Source organism: Plenodomus lingam (genome assembly GCF_022343315.1).
Source record: "Plenodomus lingam strain CAN1 chromosome Unknown contig_12, whole genome shotgun sequence".
Lineage (NCBI taxonomy): Eukaryota > Fungi > Ascomycota > Dothideomycetes > Pleosporales > Leptosphaeriaceae > Plenodomus > Plenodomus lingam.
The window spans coordinates 565,029-589,944 of NW_027093930.1; the positions used below are offsets into that span (position 1 = coordinate 565,029).

Genomic DNA, 24,916 nt, shown 5'->3' on the forward strand with positions numbered 1-24,916 from the left:
ACGCAAGCTGCTGATGTCGCCACGGCACTGGATGTGTAAGTGAAGAGAGAAAAAAGCTAGGGTCTCGATGTGTTGCAATTGACGTCAACCAGACTTTTGCCTCAGCGGAGGCTTAGGGTTACGCTTAGACTTGGAATGGTGTCCACTTCACCCGGATATAACTCGCCCAAAGTTTCTTTATTCCCTCGAAACTCCAACCCAGTCGCAGACAGGATCCCCGGTCTCAGTTTAGAGAAGGCGAACTCGCAATCAGATATCTGCACACGTGGTGAGTTTGCAAGGAACCAAGTGTACTCTAAAGCGTTCAAGACCTGCCGTGCCGTAAGCTTCACAATGCACAAACTCTTTCCCACACAAACACACGGTAGCCACATCACTCGATCAGCACCATGACTGCCGCCTTTATACTTATACAGCCCAAACACCCCCCGAGTCGTTAACCGGCAAAACGGATCCCTAGCAAGCGCGGTGGCGTTTGACGACCACGACATGGAGAATGCTCGTCTCGCCGCGGGTTAGTACGGGTGTGCGTCATCCCGTCGGGCTAAGGTCGCAATAAGCTTGGATAAGGCGGTTTGCGTGCCCACAGAGCAAATGGTTTTTGTGCTTGGGTAGGTCTGGGGGTTTATTGTGTGCTGTGTGGTGTTGTGAGGAGTGATATCTACGCCAGGGGTTTCGTAGTTGGCCGCTCACCCGCTTTGTCCAGCTTACGGTACCGGTACCTCTCATCTCGCATCAAACTCACACACCACCACCACCACCACCACCACCACCACCCTCACAACCCCACAGTCCCCTACTCGCCAGGGTAAACATATATCCGGCCCCCATTCACCCGTATCCACATCTGTAAAACCCAAACATCACAACCCCAATTCCCATCCCTCCTCGCCTCAAAAATCCCATCCCACTCGATCCGGCAGCCCACGTGGCGCATCTCGGCGGCGTTCGGGGCTGGGCTGGGGAATGTGTAGGCATGTGCCTATGTATATCTGCATGTTGTATATATGTACAAGCTCGGGGATACGGGTCCATGTAAAGGGCCGAGCCGGGAAGTCTCCGAAGCATGGGGTGCGGGTGGGGATGATGCGGGTGGTGTGACATGGACTTGGAGTTAAAGGGTCGGGGGGTTGAATGGTCGGGGGTTAGGTAAAGTTTAAGAGGAGTTTTGGGTTGGTTTTGGGTGTGGGGTGTGTGATTGTGATTTGAGAGGGTGTCGGATGTGGTCATGGTCATGGTTGTGGTTGTGGTTATAGTTATATTTGTAGTTTTAGTTATATTTGTAGTTGTAGTTGTAGTTGTGGTTATATTTAAAGCTCTAGTTGTAGTAATAACCATACCCATACCTATAGCAATACCCATAACCCCACAGCAACCAGGTATACTCCACCCAAACAAATCCCAACACCATCCATCCCTCCAGCCCCGCTCAAACCAACCAATCCCTCCACCCCTCAAACTCCGAATACCCTTAAAAACACACTCCACACTCACCTTCTCATACGGCGAACTTACAAAATAGATCTAAAGTTTGCGAGGTTGTGGACATGGGAAAGGAGTAGACATTGTAGGAGTAGTGTAGGAATCAAGATGTTCATGGATTGCTGGATTGCTGGATTGGGCTTCACTGTTCAATAAAAATAGAAGAAAGAAGAAATATAGGCAGAGGAAGATCAAGTCTTATTATCTGTATATTTCATTTGTATATTTCATTTAACATTTGAAGAAGAAAAGCAAGTCTGCTAATACTCCAAAGTCTGTTTAATCGCGTCATAGACTCCTAAAATGTGCATGTGAAATCAGCAATCTACCACCTCCTCTAGAGAGACCGATTACAATTTTTTTAAAAAAAATCTGCAAAACAAAAGAAGAGAAAAGAAGGTTACCAACTTACGAGCAACATCCGGAATAATAAACTGTTCGTAAATCAACCCGGTATGTGTTTCCCACCCCGTCACCCTCTTGACCGGGGCCTCGAGCCGGGTAAACGCGCGTTCCTGAATAGTAGCCGCGACCTCGGCACCCACACCCGCATTCATCATACTCTCATGCACAACGATCGCGCGACCCGTCTTCTTGACACTGGTAAGCACCGTGTCGCGGTCCCAAGGGTAAACGGTTCTGAGATCGATAAGCTCGATGCGGCAACCGAGGTCAGTTTCCGCGGCGGCAATGGCGGCGCTGCAGGTGTAGAGCGGGGTGCCGTAGGAGATGATGGTGAGGTCGGAGCCGGGTTTGAGGATTTCGGCGGTGTCAAGGGGGAGGGTGTAGGGGCTTATTGGGACTTGTTCGACGGCGGCGCGGTAGAGGATTTTGGGCTCCATGAAGATGGTGGGGTCTGGGGAGGCGATGGCGGAGAGGAGGAGGCCTTTGGCTTGGATGGGGGAGCGGGGGATGACGACGCGGAGACCGGGGGTGTGGGTGAAGAGGGCTTCGGGGGATTGGGTGTGGTAGCTGTGGGGGTAGGTTAGTATGTGTGAAGAAGTGTTCATGGTGTGGAGAAGGAAAAGGGGGGTTTACAGCGCGCCGTGTCCGACACTGCCCGATGGCATGCGGATAACTAGACCTCCGACGTTCACACCTGTGCTTCCAGAACGGTATCGGTACTTTGCGACTTCATTGTGTATTTGGTCAAAGGCAGGGAAGACGTAGTCGGCGAATTGAATCTCGGCAATGGGTTTCATGCCTTCTGCTGCTGCACCGACTGCGAAGCCGATGAGGCCTTGCTCACTGAGTGGTGTGTTGAAGACACGTTCGGTACCAAAGTCGGCCGAGAGGTTCATGGTGCATCGAAAGACTCCGCCAAACTGTACGTCCTCGCCAAAGACCATGACGCGCTCGTCTTCCTGGAGGGCATGACGGAGGGCTTCGTTGACGGCTGTGTAGAGGTTGATGCGCTTGGTCTGGCCTTTTTGTATCTCTTGGGAGAACTCTGGATTTGCGAGGGAAGATTTTGCAGTGTGATGGAGGAGGGGGGTTGTGGCGTAGTCTACGGATCCATTTAGACGTGCTCCTGGTGCGGCGGCAGAATAGGGTCTGGAGATGGCGCCATGTTTGCCATGGGGATGCAGGGAGGAAGAAGATTGTGGGCGGAGGAGAAAGCGCGAGAAAGCGCGGGGTATTGAGGGAGCCTTCGAGGCCATGATCATGTCAGTGAGGTGGTAGCAGCGTGTCTGCAAAAGGCCAGCAGAATTGTCGCCATGACAAGAGAGACGGGCGGGTGGAGGGTTTGGAAGTTGTTAGGCGACGGTTGTTTGTGACGGCTACTTGCGGCTCTCCAGCTTTGGGGGGGGGGGGAGCAGGGGAAGCTCGAGCCGGGGAAGCTGCCAAGACTTGTGGGGGAGAGCTGCACGTGATGTGGCTGGTGCACCTCCTGTACGTGGCTAGTGTCTGTGGCTCAGTCGTTGTTTCGTTGGAGCGGGAAGACCCCCGCGGCAACGCACAATGACGTTGTGAGGCTAAGCAGGCGTTCGTCTGTTTGCCCGAATGGCGTTTCAGCAGTTCTGCGCGGGAACTAACCCAGGTTGTTCGCTGCATCGCGACAGTTGTAGAGTATTTTACTCCAGGGCACATACTAGTGGGCAGGGAGACTCGCTCGAGACAGATGAGAGAGAAATGGCACAAAACCCCCGCAGCCGTATGAGCAGAGACGGAGCACATGACCCCCCATGTAATCCAAGTTACACGGCTGCTTAGCATGCAGCGCCTAGATACTTGGTACAATAGGGCCTGCATGTCGATCAAGAAGAAGTTTTGCTCGTCTTGTGTGTGTGTGTGTGTGTGTGTGTGAGTGAGGACTCAGTGCACACACTGTAAACCAGATCCAGACTATAGGAGACCAGGCCCCCCAATCACATGCACGGTCCTCCAGCCCGCTCGCTCCTGCCGTACCGGTAGCACCTACCTTGATTGCCTGGCAAACCACAAAACACCACCTCCACCACCACCAACCCTCCATTGCCAGTACTCTACATAACAAAGTCTGGTCGCCACAAGGGAACCTAGCTCGCTCGCTCGCTTGCTTGCCCGCCCACCTGTGGCTCTACGCAGAGAATTCTCTCGTCAATCTCCTGCTTCGCCGTCGTGTTCGCATCCATTTCTGCCCATGGCTGCAGTCGCTGCCATGAGCTCTTCCCCTCGCTCCTCCATGCGCAATGGCTTCTCGTCGCACCCTGCTGCCCGCATCGTCATCCTTGCCCTCTTTCACGCCTGCGCGCCTATGGTCAAGGCCCTGCCCTTGGGCGGTATGATGACGGCCCTTGCCGACCACGACGTGCCCAAGTCGGCCGATGATGCGAGTCTTTGGCTGTACCTGGGTGTTGCTATTCTGCTGGTCCTGGGCGGGGGTGTCTTTGCTGGTCTCACCATTGCGTACGCCCTAATGGACACCCTCTCCACGTGGTGTCGCAAACAGTTGGCTAACTGGTCTTACCTAGATTGATGGGCCAGGATGAGATCTACCTCCAGGTGCTCGCGCATTCGGGCGACGTTCACGAGCGCAGAAATGCCAAAAAGGTGCTCAAGCTGCTGCAGCGAGGCAAACATTGGGTCCTCGTCACACTCCTCCTGAGCAACGTCATCACCAACGAAACGCTCCCCATTGTGCTCGACAGGTCCCTCGGTGGTGGTTGGCCTGCCGTTGTTAGTTCCACGGTACTCATTGGTAGGCACCCGCCAGTCTGCTGTGACAGGGCCATGGCTAACCCCTCATGAACAGTCATCTTCGGCGAGGTCGTCCCCCAATCCATATGCGTTCGCTACGGTCTGCCCATTGGCGCCTTCATGGCCCCCATTGTCCTCGCTCTCATGTACATCATGGGCATTGCCGCCTGGCCCACGGCCAAGCTCCTCGACTACCTTCTCGGCGAAGACCACGGCACCGTCTACAAAAAGTCTGGCCTCAAGACCCTCGTCAACCTCCACCAGTCGCTTGGCCTCGAACACGAGCGCCTCAACGAGGATGAAGTCACCATCATCACCGCCGTGCTGGACCTCAAGGCCAAAGCAGTGGGAAACATCATGACGCCCATGAAGGACGTCTTCACCATGTCCTCGGATACCGTCTTGGACGAGAAGATGATGGATAATATTCTTTCGGCTGGTTACTCGCGCATCCCTATCCACACGCCTGAGAATAAAAACAACTTTGTCGGTATGCTGCTCGTCAAGATGCTCATCACCTACGACCCAGAGGACGCCCTGCATGTGCGCGACTTTGCGCTGGCTACTCTCCCCGAAACCCGTCCCGAGACCAGCTGTCTGGACATTCTCAACTTCTTCCAGGAGGGCAAGTCGCACATGGTGCTTGTCTCGGAGTTTCCTGCCGAGGCCCGTGGCGCTGTCGGTGTTGTGACTTTGGAAGATGTAATCGAGGAGTTGATCGGAGAGTACGTTGCATCGCGCCACGCTACATGAACAGCTACTGACTTGACTAGGGAAATCATTGACGAGTCCGACGTCTTCATCGATGTCCACAAGGCCATCCGCCGCATGGCACCCGCCCCTCGCGCTCGCGTTCCCCGTGGTAGGGTCATTACCGACCCTGTTCGAAAACTGTCGGATGCAGCGCTCGTCACGGTAGAAATTGGCGCAGAGGAACAGAATGGCAAGACGGTAAATCGCAAATCATCTTTGCCAGAGGTGTCGGATGCGCTTTTGAAACCTGCCATTGTGTTACGTCGTCGTAGCAGTGGTAGCAAGGGCACCATGGAACCTCTGCGCAGCGACGACCCCGAAGTCATGCAACACCTCCGCCATCTCGGGCCTTCCAATGCCGCCAATAGACCCAAGTCAACCCGCATCAACACGGTCAAGATCAAACCAGGTGGACAAACACCCGACATTCCCAACACGATACCCGAGAATTCTCAGCCGGCTCCCGGAACGGCATCTTCGCCCGACTCACACGCACCGCAAGGTGGCGTAGGAGAAGGTCTTCTCTCATCCGCGGGCCGCGAGGCGAGCGATGGTGTACATAGTGTAGCAGTGGGCTACGGTACCATGGCCCCCAACAGTGATCGCATGTCCTGGAAGTCTGGTCGTTCAGGGCTAAGAGAGGCAGAAGACGAGCCCATATCTCCTAAAGGCGATTCGCAAGCCAACAATGATGACACACATCTCAATGTTGACCATCACTCCTCCTCACAACCCTCGCACTCTCGTGAACGCTCCCGCTCCGTCAGTACCATCGCTTCCTTGCGCTCCGCCAAATCACCGCCTCACAGTCCGCTTACAAAACGTCACACCGCGCGCAGTGGTAGTATCTCGGAGAACGTGGTGGACGTGAACGGCATCAAGAAGATTGTCCTCGAGACGACCAGTTCTAGTGATTCAGAAGACAAACAGACAGGTGGCCGGGCGGATGGGGCAGAAGACATGTGCCACTGGCAGCATTCCGAAGCCGAATCGTCGAATGTGGGTGGCGACAAGGGGGGAGGTGGCAAGAAGAAGAGGAAGAAGCGAGGTAAGAAGAAGAAGGGTGGCAAAGAGGATGGTGCAGAGAGCCAGCCACTATTAGGAAATCGCTGAGAAGTGTTTCCTTTATTCCTGTTTTTCTTTCACTCCAGCGAATGAAGGGGGTCAGATTTTCGTTGACGTGTTTTTACTTTTTTTTTCTTCGGAACAGTTTTCTCCACGAGCGAGGCCGACGCGTACATTGACGAAGCGGTACCTGCTGGTGGCACCAAAAGCGAAAATATAGCCACGCGTTTGGGGCGATTTAATCGACATTTGAGGGGGGGAGGTTGCAAGGATGGATGAGCAGGAAAAAGTTTGTATGGTGGTCATCCTCATTTGTATAGTATTATCATTTTTCAAGGGGGTGGGGAGCATAGGACGCAGGAGAAAAGAGAGCATGTCTGCGAGGTCAGTGTTCTGGGCTCTTGTGGTGGGGAGTGTGAAGGGAGGGGACGGTTGGGGAGTCGACGCGTTTTTCCCTGGGCCACGGAGGGAGAGTTGGGCAGAAAGTATTAGGGATGGGCATTTGGTCAAATCAGGCTTGATTTTCAAAGTCATGAATATGGCTTGTATATGGTATCATGTATCTCTCTCTGACTGTGATTGTGATTGTGATTGTGTTGGTTGGGTGGGTTGTACGTTGCATGTTGCATGGCTTGTACGTATCTGTCGGTGTAGGTGGGGTGTTGTGGGTGTGATGGTTGTGTGGGTGTCTGGATGGTATGGGATGAGATGGTATGGGATGAGATGGGATGGTATGACTCTTATTTGTTTATGACGGTGTTTATCTTTCTGGCTGAGTTGGTGGGTGAGTAAAGATAAACGGACGGTTATTTTTTTAAAAGAGGTTGGAAATGTGGAAAGGTAATCGAATGGTATGTTTTAAGAATCGAGCAGAGGTGTGATGGATAGTAAAGTAGAAAATGTGTTTAAATTTCTTCTAAAAAGGGTTGAATGGTGAATCTAAATTGCCGCTTCATTACAAACATTGGGGTTGTTTCTCCTCTGTATGGAGTGTATTCCTGCTTTCTTTCTTTCTTTCTTTCTTTCTTTCCTTCTTCCAATCTGGTCGGTATAATCTTCCCTCTCCCCCCCTTTCCCCAGAGACACACATAAACCCTAACTCCTATCCCGATGCTCTCGCACCACCATCCCCGCCGCCCTCTCTGCAATCCCATACACCAGCGTCTGCAAATGCGCACTCGGCAACACCGGCACCACACTCGCATCCACCACCCTCAACCCACTCGTCCCATACACCTTCAACCGCGAATCCACCACTCCCCCTTTCTCCTCCGGCATCATCGCACACGTCCCTACCGGATGATAGATACTCAGCACATTCTGCAGCGCCCACGCCGCCCACTCAGCCTCCGTCTGCACCGCGCTGCCGGGCTCGTACTCGGAGGCCCAGACACCGCGCAGTGGGTGTGTGGAAGCGACGTGGCGCAGGAAGCGGGCAATGTGGGTTACAGCAGCGCGGTCGTAGGGGTGGGAGAGGTAGTTTGGGTTGATGGAGGGAGGGGCTGCGGGGGCTGGGGAGTTGATGTGGACGGAGCCTCTGGAGAGTGGGTGTTGGAGGACGCCGATGAGGGAAAAGGTGTTTATGCCTGCGAGGGGGGAGGTCGGGGCTGGGTAGCCTTTGCGGCCTGTGTAGCCGTCTGAGAAGATGACTTCGAGGTTGGGGACGCCTGGGTGGGTGAGGTAGCTTGCTTTTAGCTTGTCGATGGGCGAGCTTAGGCGGGGCCCGGATTTGACGAGCGATTGGAGGCTGTGGGCTGTGGATTTGGAGACGAGGGGCCAGGAGAGGTAGGCGTAGCCGCTTGCGGTGTAGTCGTATAGAGACGGTTGTTTGGCGGTGTAGAGGGCTAGTTCGAGGGCGGCGTGGGTGGTGTTGCGGAGGAGGTCGTAGGATGGGTATCCGGGCTTCAATTGGTATGAGGATTGGATGCGGAGGTGGTCCTGGAGGTTCTCGCCCACGGCTGCCAGCGGCTTGACCACGGGGATCGAGAGTTGCTCGAGCAGCGTGGCATTGCCTATGCCCGAAAGTTCGAGCAGGGCTGGGGTCTGAAAGGTTCCTGCGGAGAGGATGACTTCGCGGCGGGCGGTGATGACGGTGCCATCCTCAAGCGTGACGCCCGTGGCTCCGGTGCCCTGGAAGTTCACTTTGGCAACACGCGTCTCGAGGCGGAGGGCGAGGTTTGGTTTTGCGATTTTGGCCAGGTACTCTGGGGCGTACGAGCGCGTGTAGTCTGGATTCACGTTGTTGGGCTGGGTGGCGACGCCAATTGGGTGACCGTTGAGAGACTGCCTGTTCTCGGGCAGACCGAGGTTTTGCAGCGTAGGGATCCAGGTGGTCTGATGTCTGGGGAAGATGCGATTGATCAGGGTGCCAATGGGGCCCGTTTTGCCAACACCCTCGCTGCCGTACAGCGGTGATGGCTGAAATGTCTCAGCCTGCAGCATGGCCTTGTACAAGCTATGCCAGTTCCACCCCTTGTTCCCCAGCTTCTCCTCCCAGGCATCCAGTTCGGCCACGGAAGTACGATCCCATGTCATGAGGTTGAGGGCGGAGCTGCCCCCCAGCACCTTGCCACGGTTCTGGGCGAAGACGCGGTTGTCTGCAGCCGGTTGGGCGACTGTCGTGAAGTTCCAGTCATATTTGCCGCCGAGAGTTGAGCCTTTGCGTCCTGGGACCGTAATGGCTGGGTCTTGACGGCCATCCGGTCCAGCTTCGATGACCAAAACACTGAGGTTGGGCAGGCCGGCACTGATGCGGGAAGCAACGGCAAGGCCAGCAGTTCCTCCACCCACCACAATCTAGATGCATGCAATACATATAGATTAGTATTTGACACTTGCGATACGAACGATCAGCAGGGGGGCCGGGATCCCATGCTGCAGTAGGTACTGGAAATGGCGTCGTTGGCTAGGTGAAAGGGTATAAAACAAAAACTTACAAAATCGTAAGCATTGGAGTCGTTGGCGGCAACCGTTTGGCGCCTGTCACATCTTGTTACAGCCTGAGCCTGACCAATCAGGCCTGAAAGCACGCATGTCAAGGCCCAGAATCTCATCTTTTGTCGTTGGTTGGCCCAGCCTATGCTGAAACAGATGGGGGAGCAAGAGAAGACGGTCTCAGACTAGGTGGCTGGGGAATTAGCAAAGCCAACGGCGAGAGGGGAAGCCTAGAGGGCAGTACAGGAACAGTACCTCTGGGATGGGATGATGTGAGAGGAGGCGGAAAATTTGTCGGATATCTCTTTTGGATAATTCATATTCGCACCGGTACAGGTACTTAGCTTGCTAGCTAAGGACTGCATGTTCTGGGTAGCTTGCAAGGACCATGTTCTTACCATACGGCTGCTAATGGTGGCTAATAAGCATCTGGTGCGAGTTCCGATTTGCTATCATGCCTTGACTCTCGTGTCTACACCACCGCACTCTTACCGAGAACCTTCTGACGGGATCGACTCTCCCGAATAAGAAGACGACAAGGGCGCAAGGGGCGGGCGGCTTGCCCTCGACTTTTACCCGATGCAGGGACCGCATTTTGCCTTTGTACGATACCTACCGGTACCGTAGCCCGCTGCTGGCCCCCCAAATGTCCTCGACCTCGACCTCATCAACAATGACTAACTGCCCAGAGGAGAGGTCCCCACTATAGTTATGGAGAATGGAAATGTGGTAGAAGTATGAATTCAAAACTAATCTAAAGGGGTGAAATAACTATATAGACGCGTCACGCGATAAGCGCTAGTCCTAATTAGGATGTAAATAATAAACCCTCTATCGTTACTAGTATTAGATAGTCCCTGCCTATTACTAATATCGCTGTTTCCTTGCAACACTCCCCTTAAACGGCTATGTAGAGAAGCCTAATTATAATAGTAAATACAGGTAGGGTAAGTAATTTTATATAAATATCTACTATATTCTATACTAAGGGTATATATTATACCTTAAAATTACTATTTAAATAGTATTCTTAAATATAGTAGAAGTAAACTATAATATATTTTAAATAAGTGTTAATTTAGTAGTCCTAAATTAATACAAGAGCTAGTTATAAATTAGTCTTTAGGATATAGGAATATAGGAACGTCTTTATTATTAGATAGAGTTTTAATAGTTCTAATAAGGTCCCTTTTATCTATATTAGATATTGTTGCAGGAGGGATATTAACCGGATCACGGAGCATCTTGATCCAATTAATCCCGATTAATACCCCTGTATAACCTACTATCTAATTAACTGCCAGCTTACTACTAAGTGCCTAATAAAAAGCAGGAGCTCTAGTAAGGAAGGTTTACTAATTATTTACCTTCTAGTAAGGGTAGCTAAAGCTCTATATATATAAGTCTGATTATAGTAGATATAATCTAATAATCTATCTCCTAAATTATTCCTAACCTTAGTAATCTAAAATTTAATAGTTATAAGCCTAGTTTGCGCTTTACCTTATTAAAGATTATCCTATCTATTTAAGTATATTATTTAATTTAGATACTAAGCTAGCAAGCTTTACTCTTTATACTATTTCTTAAGTAAAAGCTTACTTATTACTCTTCTACTATAAGCAACTAAATCCTAAAGGGGGATATCCTACTTACTAGATTAACTAACTAGCCTACCTAGTATATTTAATTTAGATACTATGCCCTAACTAAAGGGATCTAGGTAGAGGTAGACCCTAAGGCTCTAGATACTAAAAACTACTTTAAGAATAAACCTATTAAGCCTAATATACTAATAGATATTACGCTATCTAATATAACAAGCAAGTAGTATAAGCTCTAAATAGCTTAGTACTAAGCCTGCTTATTAGATTAGGTATTAAAGTTATTAGTAATCTAGAACCTCTTTATATAGGTTAATAATATAGTAGATTAAGGGATCCTTACCCTAGCCTATATAGAGCTTGTTAATTAAGGAAGAGTAACCCTCTAAGCACTTATCTAAGTGCTCTATAATAACCTAGCGCTAACTAACTTAAGCGCTATAATACTAGTAAGATTATAGTATAAAGCTTATCTTGCTAAGGTAAAGATAAGTAGCTAAGACGCTAATTACTAGTAGAAGGAGTAGATAATCCTGTATGCGCAAGCTAAGGTATATAACGTACCTAATATTAAAGGATAGCTTATAGTATAGGATTATCTTAAAGCTCTATCTACTAGGATCTTACTAGATTAGGGTTAAAATATATTTTAAAGGATTATTAAAAAGTTAGTAATAGGAGAGCTAACTTATAACCTCCTATAGGTTACTAAGATCTATTTATTACTTCTCTAAGAAAATAATATAAGATTAAGCTCTAAAGGTCCTAGAGTGTTTGCAACAATAGGAGCTCCTCCTTCTAATTAACCTAAGAAGGAGTCTTTATACCTATATAGTAGATCTTACCTATAGAAACCTCCTAAATATAAAAATATTATTAAAGCTTAGACTAATATAGGTAACAAGCTTACTACTACTTAATAATTAGAGATTAAGAAAAAGATTAATAGGAACCTAAAATTTAAAGAGTTAAGAAAAGCTCTAATTAAGTCCTATCCTATTAATCAAGATTATAGTAGTAAGGCAAGCGCGATTACCTATCTAGGTAGTATCTAGGCGGCACTAATTAACCCTATATTAATAGCAGAGAAAACAAACAGGATCTATTTAACTATAGACTTTAAAGCTTACGCTCTATTAAAGAGCACTATCTTTAATAATAGGGGTGTAGTGCACCTAGTTAATAATATAAGCTACCTAGAAGAAAGCTTGTTTAGATTAGTTAAATATAAGATAGTTAAAGCAGGAACTTAAGCTTTTCTAATCTTAGGTAGAGGGACTAGAGTAATCCCTAATACTCTTAATAGACCAAGAGGTCTAAAAACAGAAGATTTAGTGCTTACTAATATAGTATTAGTAGAAGGTTTTTATATAAATATTATATTAGAAGCTTAATTACTTAAAGTAGGAGTTTAGTTCCTTAGGCTAAATACTACCTTATAGTTTAGATTATTAGGAAAGAGCGTTATATTAGCTAAGTTACTACGCAAGTTTAACTTAACTTTCCTAGAATATAAGCCCTCTACCCCTTATTAAATAATCTAAAGCATAGTGCCTAAATAACCCTAGCAATCCTAGATAACTTACCTAAGACACAATAGTAAGGAGCTTTAGCACTAATAATTAGGCTATTTAGGACCTAAGGCGCTTAAAGCTCTAGTTAAGTTAGTAATAAATATTAGGATTAAAGGAACTCCTAGGAGCAAATACAAGCACTACGCTATTATATATACCTAACAGGTTATATTAAGATAACTAAGGGAAAGATTACTACGTCTATACTACTAGGTATTATAGGATCTATTTAACATACTAATAGGTATAGCTTACAAGTAATAGATCTTAGTATTAAAGTGCGACTACTTAGGAAAGCTTTATACCTATCTACTATAAGCTAAAAACCTTAATAAGATTATATAGGTGTTTAAAAATTTTAAGAGCTTAATACTTAACTAATATAAGCTTAGTATAGTTAAGATTATACAAGATAATAATATTATAACGCTCCCTTAGCGTGGTAAATCTTGCTTTTAGATCTAGGTAGCTAATAATAGTATTAAGATTAAGAGCTTACCTATATATACCTATAAACCTAATAGAGGAGCAGAAAGAGTAGGGTAGGAGATTATAACAAAATTAATTAAAATAAGGATTAGTGCTAACCTACTAATAAAGCTCTAGCCTAAAATTATTAAAGCAGCGACTTAGCTTTATAATATAAGCCTATCCTATACTTATAATATAATATTACCTAACAAAGTGCTAGATTGTTAGTTTACTAGATACTTTAGGTAGTGGCAACTAGAGTAGATAAGGGAGGCAACTACTAATCTCCGCCCTAATTAGAGCAGAATATACGCCTATAGCTATTAAGCTTACCCCCTTAACTAAGATTAAGTAGCTAGGCGTTATAAGAGGGTTTTTAAGGTAAACCCTTAGGGTTATATTAGATATCTAGTAGGATATAAAGTATCTAATATATATAGGATATAGATCCCCTTGCTTAATTAGATTATTATAACGTGGAATATTACCTTTAATAAGGATCTTTTCTATAAAGAGAAAGATCTAGAGTAGCTTTAATAGTTAGAGGCTTAAAAGATAGTTAATATTATTAGCAAAGATAAGATCTATAATATAGGAGAAGTATATAAAGAGCTTAATATCTTTAATTAGCTTTGTATTATAGCAGAGCAATATAAGGAGTCTAGTAAGCAAGGAGGACTAAACCTAGCGCAGGAGCTAGGGGGTAGGGTAGAGCTAGAGGAGGTAGATAATTAGGCTAGCTAGCCTAGTAATTCATAACCCCCTAAGCAGACACCTCTAGCGTAGGTACTAAGTATAGCTAGCTTAGTATAAAGGATCTATATAAAGTCCCCTAAGTTAATAGGGCTCTAAACTCCTAAACTAATACTAGAACTAAACTTTAGTATAGGAGATAAAGGATCTATATAGGTTATAGATTAGGGTCTTACTACCTAAGATAGTAGTAATCTAACTTACTTTAATACTATAATAGGTAGCTCCTAGGAAAGACCTAGAGGGGAGAGTACTATTAGTAGGTCACTCTATAAGAGCACAGAGATAGGTAAGGGCACCCTATCTAGCTCTTATAGGGGTAGTAAGTAGAGCTCCTACCTACCTGCTTTAGGACTAGATTCTGTATCTCCTGCAGATCCCTTACAAGCGGCACCTAGAGCTCCTAGAAGAAGTAGAAAACCACAAGTTAAAGGACTAACACTAACGCATGTTAGTAAGCAAGCTTAGGGATAGGACCCTAATAAACTACTAGGAGGCTCTATAAGTATAGGGATATATATAGTAATAGATCTATTAGATATAGATCTAATTAGAAATCCCTTATATAATCTTTTAGTATATTCTAAACTAAACACTATAATCTACGCTATAATCGCAGTAGTAATAGGGAGCAAACCCCCTAAAAACCCTAAAAGAAATACGCACTAGGACGCTCTATAAAAAGAGCTAAAATAATAGAAGGATCTCTATAACTACTAAATAGGACAGTAATTTAGAGATATAGTATATAAAGAAATTAATACTCTACTAAAAGCTAGTACCTAGGAGGAGATTAATAGGCTAACTAAAGGAGAGTATCTACTCCTACTTAAATAGGTGTTTATATATAAGCTTAATTAGGATAGTTACCTAATTAAGTGTAAAGCAAGGATAGTAGTAAGAGGAGATCTATAGCTTACTAACTTAATTTATTTAACCTACGCAGCTACCCTAGTAGCTTAAACCTTTAGGACTACAATAGCTATTAGAGCTAAGTTTAACCTTAAGATATATTAATATAACGTTGTTAGAGCTTTCCTTAACGCCTTAAGGGATTAACACCCTATAGTTATCTATAAGCTACCTAAAGGATATTAAATACCTAGGAAGTGCGTTAAGCTTAAACAAGCTCTATATAGATTAAAAGACTTACTATTATTATAGTATAACAAGCTCTTAACTACACTCTAAGAAAATAAGCTTATTACTTCTAAAGAGGAGCTATACCTATTCTTTAATAGAGATTGTAGTATCTTGTTAATATTCTATATAGATAATATCCTATCGCTCTATTACTAAAACTACGCAAGCTAAGCTTACAAAGTTATCTAAGCTCTAAAGCAAAGATATACTATAGAAGAGAAGGGACCTGTAAGCTAGTTTCTAGGGGTAAGAGTAATCTAGGATAGAAAGAGATAGATAATAACGCTTATTTATAACAAATATATTAATAAGATTATAAATAAATTTAATCTAGTAGAGACAGGAAAATTCCCTACTATACTACTATTAAGTAAAGATATTAAAAAGAGCACTAGAGAAGCTACTAAAAAGGAGATTAAGGACTATTAGGAGCGCGTTAGATTAATCCTTTATACCTTAATTATAGTGCGCCCTAATATTACCTATATAGCATCCTAGCTCTCCTAATACCTTACTAACCTATCTAAATAACACTTTAATACAGTTAATTAAGTAATTATCTATCTATACTAAACTTAATACTAATTAATCTAATATAGGAATAGGGATTCTAATAAGCTTATAATATATAGTAATACGTTATTTGCTAATAATATTAATACTTAGTAATTATTATATAAATACCTAATTACGCTCTTTAAAGGACCTATTATTTAGAAGGTAGCTTAACAAGCAACTATTACTACTTTAACTACTAAGGTAGAGCTCCTTACGCTTAAGCAAGTAAGCAAAGAAGCAATAGCGTTAAAACGCTTTTTAACTAAAATACACCTTACTTTAGATACTACCTAGATAATTAATTATAATAATTAATAAACTATTAGGTTAGTAGTAGGCAATAATAAAAGGATTACTACTAAGCTGCGCTATATAGATATTTAAAATATATAGCTTAGATAAGAGTATAAAAAGAGATCTTTCTATATTACCTACCTACCTACTAGTAATATACTAGCTAATAGGCTTACTAAAAACCTAACTATATAATAATTTATAAGGTTTAGGGAGCACCTAAAGTTATATAATAGTAGAGTATAGATTATATAATATTAATTAAAGTAAGGTAGTATATAAGATCTATTAATATATAATATAAGAATAACTAACTATAGCCTACCTCTCTATTATTAACTAGGTAGCTTCCCTAAGGAGCTCTATTACACGCGTAAAGCGTGCCTTAGAGTCTATAGGGAGCTACCTAGGTTACCCTATCCTAGGATCTATAGGGGGAACCTTAGAGAAGCTAGAGTCCTTATCTTCTAATAAGGAGCTCTAGGCACCCTTAGCTATAGTAGTAGCCTTGCGCGCAAGCTTAGCAGCAGCAGCAGCAGCTTTTACTAGCTCCTACTATTTAGCCTTACTCTCCTTAAGGAGCACTAAGACCCTCTACTTCTTATCCTTAAGAAGGTCTTAGCTCTTACCTACCTACTTCCTTGCTAGGAAGGATAGTATAGAATATTAGGCAAGCTTAGGGCTATTAGTTTATTAGTATAGATCTTACTAAGTATTATAAAGGAAAAATTCTTATATAGATTATATATATAGGGATATAGCTATACCTAAAGGAGTACTACTAGCACTAAGTCCCCCTACTAGAAGAGTTATAGCACTTGCTATTAGACTTATTAAAGAGCGCTAAGCATAGATAATTTAGATAAGTTTTAGTATAATAAATACTAGGCTCTCTATAATAGGAGGATCTTAGGGTCTCCTTAGGAGCTAGAGAGGGAGCAGGAGTAGGAGTAGGGATAGGGGGTAGGGTCTAGGGAGGAGCGGGAGCTAGAGTTAAAGCTAGAGTAGTAGGAGCTAGAGCAGGAGCGCCTTTCCTTAGCTTTATAATCTTAGCTATAGTAGTAGTAGCTACACGCTTAGCTATTATATACTCTATAATAGCCTTACGCTTAGTAGTAGCGCGCTCTTCTTTAGTAGTAGTAGCTTTAGTAACTATAGCTTTAGCTATACAGGAGGTAATAAGGGTAGCGTAGGTAGAGCAAGTATAAGTAGTAGGTTTTAACTTTAACTAAGATATAGGTTAGTAGGGATATAGGTATAGTTTAGATCTTTAGGGTTATATAATCTTATAACTTAAGCTATAGTAAAGATTATAGTTAGGTAGATAAAGTTATAGAGCTCTGTCTAGATAATATCTACACGCGCAAGCGTAGGCTAAATAAGGAAGGCGCGCTAGTTAGTATCTAAAGGGTAAGCTAATTTAACCCTTTAGATATACAACGCTCTAATTAGCTACACTACCTACTAACTATAAGTGTAACTATAATAATAACAAAAGATCTACCTATACCTAGGGGGTGTGTTATAGGAGGGATATTAACCAGATTATAGAGCATCTTAATCTAATTAATCCTAATTAATACCCCTATATAACCCACTATCTAATTAACTGCTAGCTTACTGCCAAGTGCCTAATAAAAAGCAGGAGCTCTAGTAAGGAAGGTTTACTAATTATTCACCTTCTAGTAAGGGTAGCTAAAGCTCTATATATATAAGTCTAATCGTAGTAGATACAATCTAATAATCTATCTCCTAAATTATTCCTAACCTTAGTAATCCAAAATTTAATAGATATAAAGTAGTATAAGAATAAGCTATATATTCTACTTTATATATAGATTTAGTAATATAGGATTATTACTTAGAACTCTATAATAGAGTAGATTCTCTTATCTAAAGGATATAACTACTAGTAGAGCAAGCATTATCTAGGTTATAACTATAGGAAGTATTATAGAATATTATAACGTGGTTAATAGGAGGTATCTTTAGCTAGGGAGGCTAAATCTATGAATTAGTGTTGCCTATTCTAGAACGCTTAAAGTAGAGCTTAATATTAAGGCTTCCCTTAATATACTAAAGAACTTAGTATGCAAGTTTAAAATAGAATTTAGATAGGTTAGAATTAAACTTAGTAAGAGCTATAATTAGGTAGGCAAGATCTTGTCTTGTACTAATAACTAGGTAATTAAGGCTACTAATTAATCTCTAGTACTCCTTCTAGATATTAAGATTAATTAGAGTGTCCTTTACTTACCTTAGGGTTATAGAATTTGTATCTAGGGGGGTTTTACAAGAGTTGCATTCTAATATATTAAATTAATAGAGAATCCTTTTTATATAGGCCTTTTATAACACATATAAGGAGCTATTTTCTTAGTTATAGTATATTTCTAAACTAAGGAGGTAGTGTACCACGCCTAAGTCTTTATACTTAAACTCTACTAAGATAGTAGTTTTAAAGTATTAGATATTTATAGTATTCCCTAGGAGAAGTAAATTATTAATATATATAGCAATTATAATTAGCCCTATAAATATATAAGGGTTAAATATTAATTACGTGTACCTAGTAGATATAAGGTAAGTCTTTAGAAGGCTAAACTATTTACGTCCTAATTATTTTAGACTATAGAGAGATTTATTTAGCATTAGGGCTTTCCCTTATTTTCTATACTTAAGGGGGTATCTTATAAATAGACAAAGATTATTAGATAGGGTAGTATTTAGGTAGGCTGTCTTAAAATTAATTTAGTTAATATCTAGATTATGCTAGATAGCCTAATAGAGGAGAAGTTAGAGAGTGTTATACTACACTACTAGAGAGAAGGTTTTATAGTAGTTAATGCTATATATTTAGGAATATCCTTAGGCCACTAGGTAGGCTTTGTACTACAGGATTTTGCTAGTAGGTGCTATCTTAATATTAAATACCTAGAGACTATTAATAAGATTACCTACTTTAGAAATATTAACTATAGTCTAAGTTCTATTTGCTTTATATAATTTTAGTTCTTTATTAATAGCTTCCTCCTATTTATCCTAGTCTAGATATTATTGTGCCTTCTTAATATTACGTAGAATAAAGTAGTTAATTATTTCCTAAATAATAAATATAGAAACCTGTTTATCTAGAATATTTAAATATAGATACTAACTCTTAGCATGTATATATATTAATCCTTAAGTATCTCTTGCTTTCTAAGAGAGGATAGTCTTTCTACTAGCTCTAGTAATAGTAGGTTTAGTCCTTAGGATATACCCTTTTAAGACTCTTTTCTTATATTTAGTTATTCTTAGGGATTAAGGTATTATATTCTAGATAGGAGGTATAGGGGACTAAGGTAGGGAATAGTTTAGAGAACTTAAGGGAGGTAAAGTTATCCCTATTATCTATTCTAATTCTATTATAATTTTGCCTTTCTCTATTTTAGCTTCTATAGGAATATTATCCTATTCTACCTAGGGTATATTAAGGATAAGTAAACTCTTAGATAATAATAGATAGAATTTTAGAAAGATAATATCTTATAATACTAAGATAACCTTTCTTAATAGAATAAATATTTAGAAAGCCTTAGAAGAGTTACTATAACCTACAAAAACTCCTAGTTCTATATAGTAATATAATTTAGTCCCTGCTTTTTAGGCCTTAACTAGGATATATACTTAGACTTTTATACCCTAGGGATATAGATTATAAATCTTTGGTTATCTGCTAAAGAGTGCTTAATATAGGGTTATACTAGGAAGGTAGGTATATAGCGTAATATTCTTTAAGTATATTATAGTATATATAAGTTTAGCCTAGAGAAAAATTAGATTATTATCTTCTAGTATTACTTAAGATGTAGAGATAATAGTGCAATTAAATTGCTTAGCAAGGCTATTAGATTTATAGTAGTATAGTAGTAATATGCAGTAAATTATACCTCTATATTAGAGGTACTTTTAAAGTTTAGTGTCTATATACTTACTACTATTATTAGTTTAGAATATCTAGATATCTGCTTTAAATTATTATTCTAGGTATACAAAAAAATCCTTAATAGATTAGGCGGCGTTACTTTTCTTCTTTAGGAATCTTACCTAAGTAAACTAAGTAGCCTTATTAATAAAGGAAATATAGTACCACGCTCCCCCTACAGATATATAGGAGAATTTTCTAGAGAGGTTAGAGTGTATAACCTGCAGAGGTAGAGCTTTAAAGGGAATTGTCCTTAAGTTTAGCTTCTTATAGGTAGACTTAGACTTTATATATTAAGAGCACTTAAAATCCTTTAGGCACACTAGAATATATTAGTAATTATAGTAGAGGAGAGCTAGGTTTATTACTATAAAGTGCCTAACTACCTAATAGAATTCCTTATATAAGGCAAAATACGCGTAATTTAGGACCTAGGATAGCTTGCTACTAATTTAGGAATTACTAGAAAGGTCTAATATTTCTAGGAGAGCCACTATAGCCTAGAATAGTCTAGGCAAATCTTAGGGGTGTTAAAGTTAGATCTCTATAACCCCTTTGTTATATTTTGCCTACAGGGCATATCTTCTATTCTATTTAAGGAGATAGAGGTTATTACCTTTTACTTAGAGTTTAAAACCTTAGTTCCTTATATATAGCTAGCTAAAGAGGCAAGTTTAGTAGAGGTCCTTACTATAGAGAATATTTATTAGGGTAGCTTCCTAGGTTAAACTATTAGGTATTATATATGTTAGTTACACATTGCCCTAACTATTAATAGGAATCTTTACCTATCCTATAATTATAATATTCCCTCTTATAGGTTTAAAAGTAGAAAAATTATTAATGCACCTAGATATATAACAAGAGGTACTAGAATTAAAGAGCTATGCTATTATATAATCTAAGGTCTGCGCTAAAGCTAAAAATATTAGGGTTAGGTTACTTACTAAATTTCTAGCACGTTTGCTATAGGTATTTAAGGTAGTAATATTTGCACTAAAAGCTAATGCTTTATCTTTATTAGTGCTAGAATTATTATTATCTAATATAACTGTATTATTAGCAGTATTACTAGTTCTATCCTTTAGGCGTTTTCTATCCTATTAAGAATTCTTAGGGATAGGTGTAGAGACTATTTTACCTTCTTTAAACAGCTTAAGTTAATAATATTTAGGGTATAGGTGTCTAATATAGTTAAAGTTATATTTCCTGCACTAAGTGTATTATTTATTATTAGCGTTGTAAGGATAGTTTAATAATAATACCTTTAGGGCGCAAGTTTATATAATAAGGGAGGAGGAAGTAGTATCTATACTATATTTTAAACCTAAGTTAAGTATTTTAGGTTCTATATTAGTAAACTTTATAACGCCTCTTATACTTAGGTTATTAATAATATAGTCTATAGTGTCTAGTAAAGAGACTAGGAAGAAGGAGCCCTTAACTTTATTAGAGTTAAAGATAGTTTATATTACCTTAGTAATAGAGTACAAAGAAGTGGCATATTATTTTTATATTTAGATCTAGAGTTAGTAGAATTTATTAAGGTGTGATTAAAGGTTATTACTATCTTAATATTAGAGACTAGCTACCTTTTAGAAGAGATAAATAGTAGTGTTGCTAGTGTCTTAGTTATACCTCTTATTAAGGTACTTCTATGCGGCAGCTGCTGTGTTACAAGCTATAACTCTAAGAGTGTGGTTAGTATATACTAATAACAAGATTATAACTAGAGCCTTAGTGTTATTAGAATCCTAGGTATCTTAAAGGTCACCTTTAATTATTAGTTGTCTAGATTTTCTAGTAATATAATAGTAGAGTCCTGTATATTTAAAACTAATAGCCTAAGCTAATTTCTATTCTTAGAAGTTTAAACCTCTTAAGTCTAGCTTTAGAAGGCTATTCTAGTTAAGCTTAAATCTAAATATAGATATTATAGTAGTAGTAGTAGTAGAGGGATAAGTTAGTCTTAGAGTAGGAGATAGGGTAGTAGACTAGGATATATAGTCTAGTAATATAGTCCTATCTAAGGCTATTATTAGAGAAGCTAGGAAAGCTCTAGTCTAGTTAAAGGCTAGGATATTAGATCTAGAAGGTTAGAGGTAGAGCTTAAGAGGAGATATTATATTACGTTAATTCTAATATAGTAGTAACAAGGAGGTATAACGCGTTATATAGCAGAACTAAAATAAGGTATAAATTAGATTTAATAGAGGGATATAGCAGAGTTAATAGTAACTAATAATAAGAGCCTAGGCTTATAACCTATAGTTATAGAGAATAGAAATGTAGTAGAAGTATGAATTTAAAACTAATCTAAAGGGGTGAAATAACTATATAGACGCGTCACGCAATAAGCGCTAGTCCTAATCGGGATGTAAACAATAAACCCTCCATCGTCACCGGCATTAGATAGTCCCTGCCTATCACCAACATCGCCGTTTCCTTGCAACACCCACCTCGATCGAATCGAAAATCGCAGCCAAGAAAGAAGAGAAAAAAATAACTTTACAGCCCAGCTTTCGTCTTGTCATGGGAGAGCGGCTCGATCTTGTGGATGGGGATCAAGACCTGGCTGGGGGGCGGAGGGTCCCGGTGGGAGAATTAGAGAGATCACACCACCACGCCCAAACCATTGCGGACGGACGAGGAAGAAAGAAGAGGGAACGCGACGGATGGAGACTATTCAAGAGAATTGAACCAATTGGGCCGTTCCTGTCCATGACTGTAGGAATGAGCTTCTGCCGCTCTCAAAAGATCCCGGAGCCCATTTTCCTACCTGCCATAGGGGCACGGTGCTGGCTCCAAACGGCCTCAATGGCTCACCAATGTCTGCACAGGCGGACCAAACCCCAATGAGAATGCCTGAGCACTTTCAAGGCAGGAGTCAAGGACTGCATGATCCATTGAAACGGAGAAGGATTGTGCATGTGTCTAACAGCAAGAGGTTTAAGATTCGCATCCTTCCCTATACCCCGTCGCCAAAGAGGTGCCAAAAGCCGGGCCGACTCCATTCGACATCTCTTTGACGGCGGCCCTCCCCCCGGCCCAACGAGCGATGTCTGGCCTGGGCCGTACTCAGCCTGATGCAGCGATACAGGGTTCAATGTCGATTTGCGAGTTCCCCGTCTGGAGATACATGATGAGGATCATCCTCGCACGTTGTTGATCATTGTACTATGTACCTGCGTACCTAGATCGTTACCGTAGACCCTGAGCCCACTGCCCATTGTTGGAGTTAGTGCCCACACCACTACTTTCTTCCTTCTTTGATAGATCTTTGTCTCCATCGACCTTTTGTGTCGACAGAGGATTGCAGCCTGACGATGTCGTCCGTCAAGCCTCCCGATCCGCTGCCTCCCGACCATTCTGTGGGAGGTGTGCTGCTCGTCTTGACATGCATCTTGACTGCATTTACTATTCTTACAACGACGCTGAGGATATGGGCGCGTTATGGGCGTAGAGCTCTTGGTTGGGTATACTTTGCCGCAAAAAGTCTTCTTTGTGGCTGTCAGTGACTGACATCGATCTAGGACGACTTTGCCATCATCATCTGTTGTATCCTGGCCACGATACGGACGAGCATACAGATCTTGTCTGTCGAAAGTGGAAATGGCCGGCATCGATGGTATCTGACGCAAGAAGAGTATGAATACGTCAACTTCCTGACTTGGCTCACCCAGCTGTTTCTCTTCACCAACATTGCACTCCTCAAATGCAGCATCTGCATGCTGATTCTGCGCATCAAGAATGAAAAGGTCTTGCGGCACTGCCTATACAGCATGATGGTCGGGCTGGTCTTGACCAACCTCTGGCCTATCATCATCTTGTTGGCTGAATGTGATCCGGTGAAGAAGTACTGGAGACCAAAAACACCGGGAAAGTGCTGGCCTACCAAAGTCCGCATCTACTCCATCTACCTACAAGTCGGTACGTCTCAGAAGTTGGATCAAGCAACTTTGTTACATTCACTGATTGCAGAATAGCGTACTCCGTCATCACTGACCTGATATGCGCCCTCCTTCCGATTGTCGTGCTCTGGAGAGTCAAAATCTCAACGCCAACTAAAGTTGGAGTCTGCGGCCTCATGTCTCTGGGACTCATCGCTACCGCCGTTGCCATTGTCCGCGCATCTTCCCTAGGAACCAGAACAGCCGACCTTTCCTACGACGTGAGCCTCAACAACCCTCACGCGACCCCTAAAAAGCTAACGAACCCCTAGTACGCCATCGCCGCCATCTGGGCAAACACAGAACTTCACCTAGGCATCATCGCCACCAACCTCGCCCTCAGCCGCATGATCTGGGCGTTTGTCAGTGGCAATTCGAAATCAGATCCTTCGCAGAGCACGCCCCGCTACGCCAGTGGATCCCGTCTGAGTCGTGCCGGGTATGTCAAAAGCAGCAACAACCGGAGCCAGTACGACAAGGACGGCTTGGCTACAGATATGCGCGACAGCGAAGACAATGCCAGCCAAGCGAGCCAGATTCCTCTCGACCCGGTCATCAAGCGCACGACGAGTGTGCATATCACCACGGCGCCGGTGGAAGGGGCTGAAGAGTCAAAGGAAACGTTGCCGAGCTGGAAGTACCCGGCTAGACCAGGGGGGAGGGAAAATATACATCCTTCTTCCCAGGGCTTGTGAGAGGCGACGGGAAGGAAAAGTTACTGCATCGATTTAATGTTATGCCACCTTTTTTTGTAACGAAATTGATGATGGTTGAAAATGCGACATTTACGCGCACATTATGTTGGACTATTATCATGGTATTGCTTTGCACGATTTCATCACCATACTTCCCTCGCCTAATCACATTTCCTACACTGCCTCTACCATCTAAACCCATCCACCTCACGACCAAACATCCCACCCCCTTTCACATACATACACACTGCACAACCCCCCAGAACCAGTAGCCCGACCAATGGCTCACGGCATCACGCCACGCCATCGCGTACCCTACCATAAGGATGCGAAATCACTTGTACCCCATGGCGCCCGTATACCCACACAATACAATGCCCTGCGTACCGATACATGGAAATCACACACCTCCTACCCACACGCCCAGCATCCAAACCTTTCCGGGGTTCTCCCTGCGCAGGCTAGACAGAGTAAGTATTCCTTCGCGTCCCTC

General features: G+C 42.7%; 4 protein-coding genes across 4 annotated transcripts; 2 read left to right on the forward strand and 2 right to left on the reverse strand.

Annotated features, from left to right (window-relative positions):
- Window positions 1-1,551: 1,551 nt before the first annotated feature.
- Window positions 1,552-3,256, reverse strand: IAQ61_001412 (uncharacterized protein). The gene is made up of 3 exons (XM_066095089.1): window positions 2,521-3,256; window positions 1,895-2,454; window positions 1,552-1,780 (listed from the first exon to the last, which is right to left on the reverse strand). Exons 1-3 carry the CDS (start codon window positions 3,147-3,149, stop codon window positions 1,743-1,745), a joined length of 1,227 nt encoding a protein of 408 aa, XP_065954937.1. The 5' UTR covers window positions 3,150-3,256; the 3' UTR covers window positions 1,552-1,742.
- Window positions 3,257-4,105: 849 nt separating this feature from the next.
- Window positions 4,106-6,528, forward strand: IAQ61_001413 (uncharacterized protein; the record flags this gene model as incomplete). Its single annotated transcript, XM_003839665.1, has 4 exons — window positions 4,106-4,371; window positions 4,437-4,663; window positions 4,718-5,387; window positions 5,436-6,528. 4 exons carry the CDS (start codon window positions 4,106-4,108, stop codon window positions 6,526-6,528), a joined length of 2,256 nt encoding a protein of 751 aa, XP_003839713.1.
- A 1,047-nt stretch (window positions 6,529-7,575) lies between these two features.
- Window positions 7,576-10,008, reverse strand: IAQ61_001414 (uncharacterized protein; the record flags this gene model as incomplete). The annotated part of the gene is made up of 4 exons (XM_066095090.1): window positions 7,576-9,276; window positions 9,417-9,599; window positions 9,670-9,753; window positions 9,907-10,008. 4 exons carry the CDS (start codon window positions 10,006-10,008, stop codon window positions 7,576-7,578), a joined length of 2,070 nt encoding a protein of 689 aa, XP_065954938.1.
- Window positions 10,009-23,104: 13,096 nt separating this feature from the next.
- Window positions 23,105-24,423, forward strand: IAQ61_001415 (uncharacterized protein; the record flags this gene model as incomplete). The annotated part of the gene is made up of 4 exons (XM_003839669.1): window positions 23,105-23,254; window positions 23,312-23,708; window positions 23,765-23,949; window positions 24,001-24,423. 4 exons carry the CDS (start codon window positions 23,105-23,107, stop codon window positions 24,421-24,423), a joined length of 1,155 nt encoding a protein of 384 aa, XP_003839717.1.
- Between the last annotated feature and the right edge of the window lie 493 nt (window positions 24,424-24,916).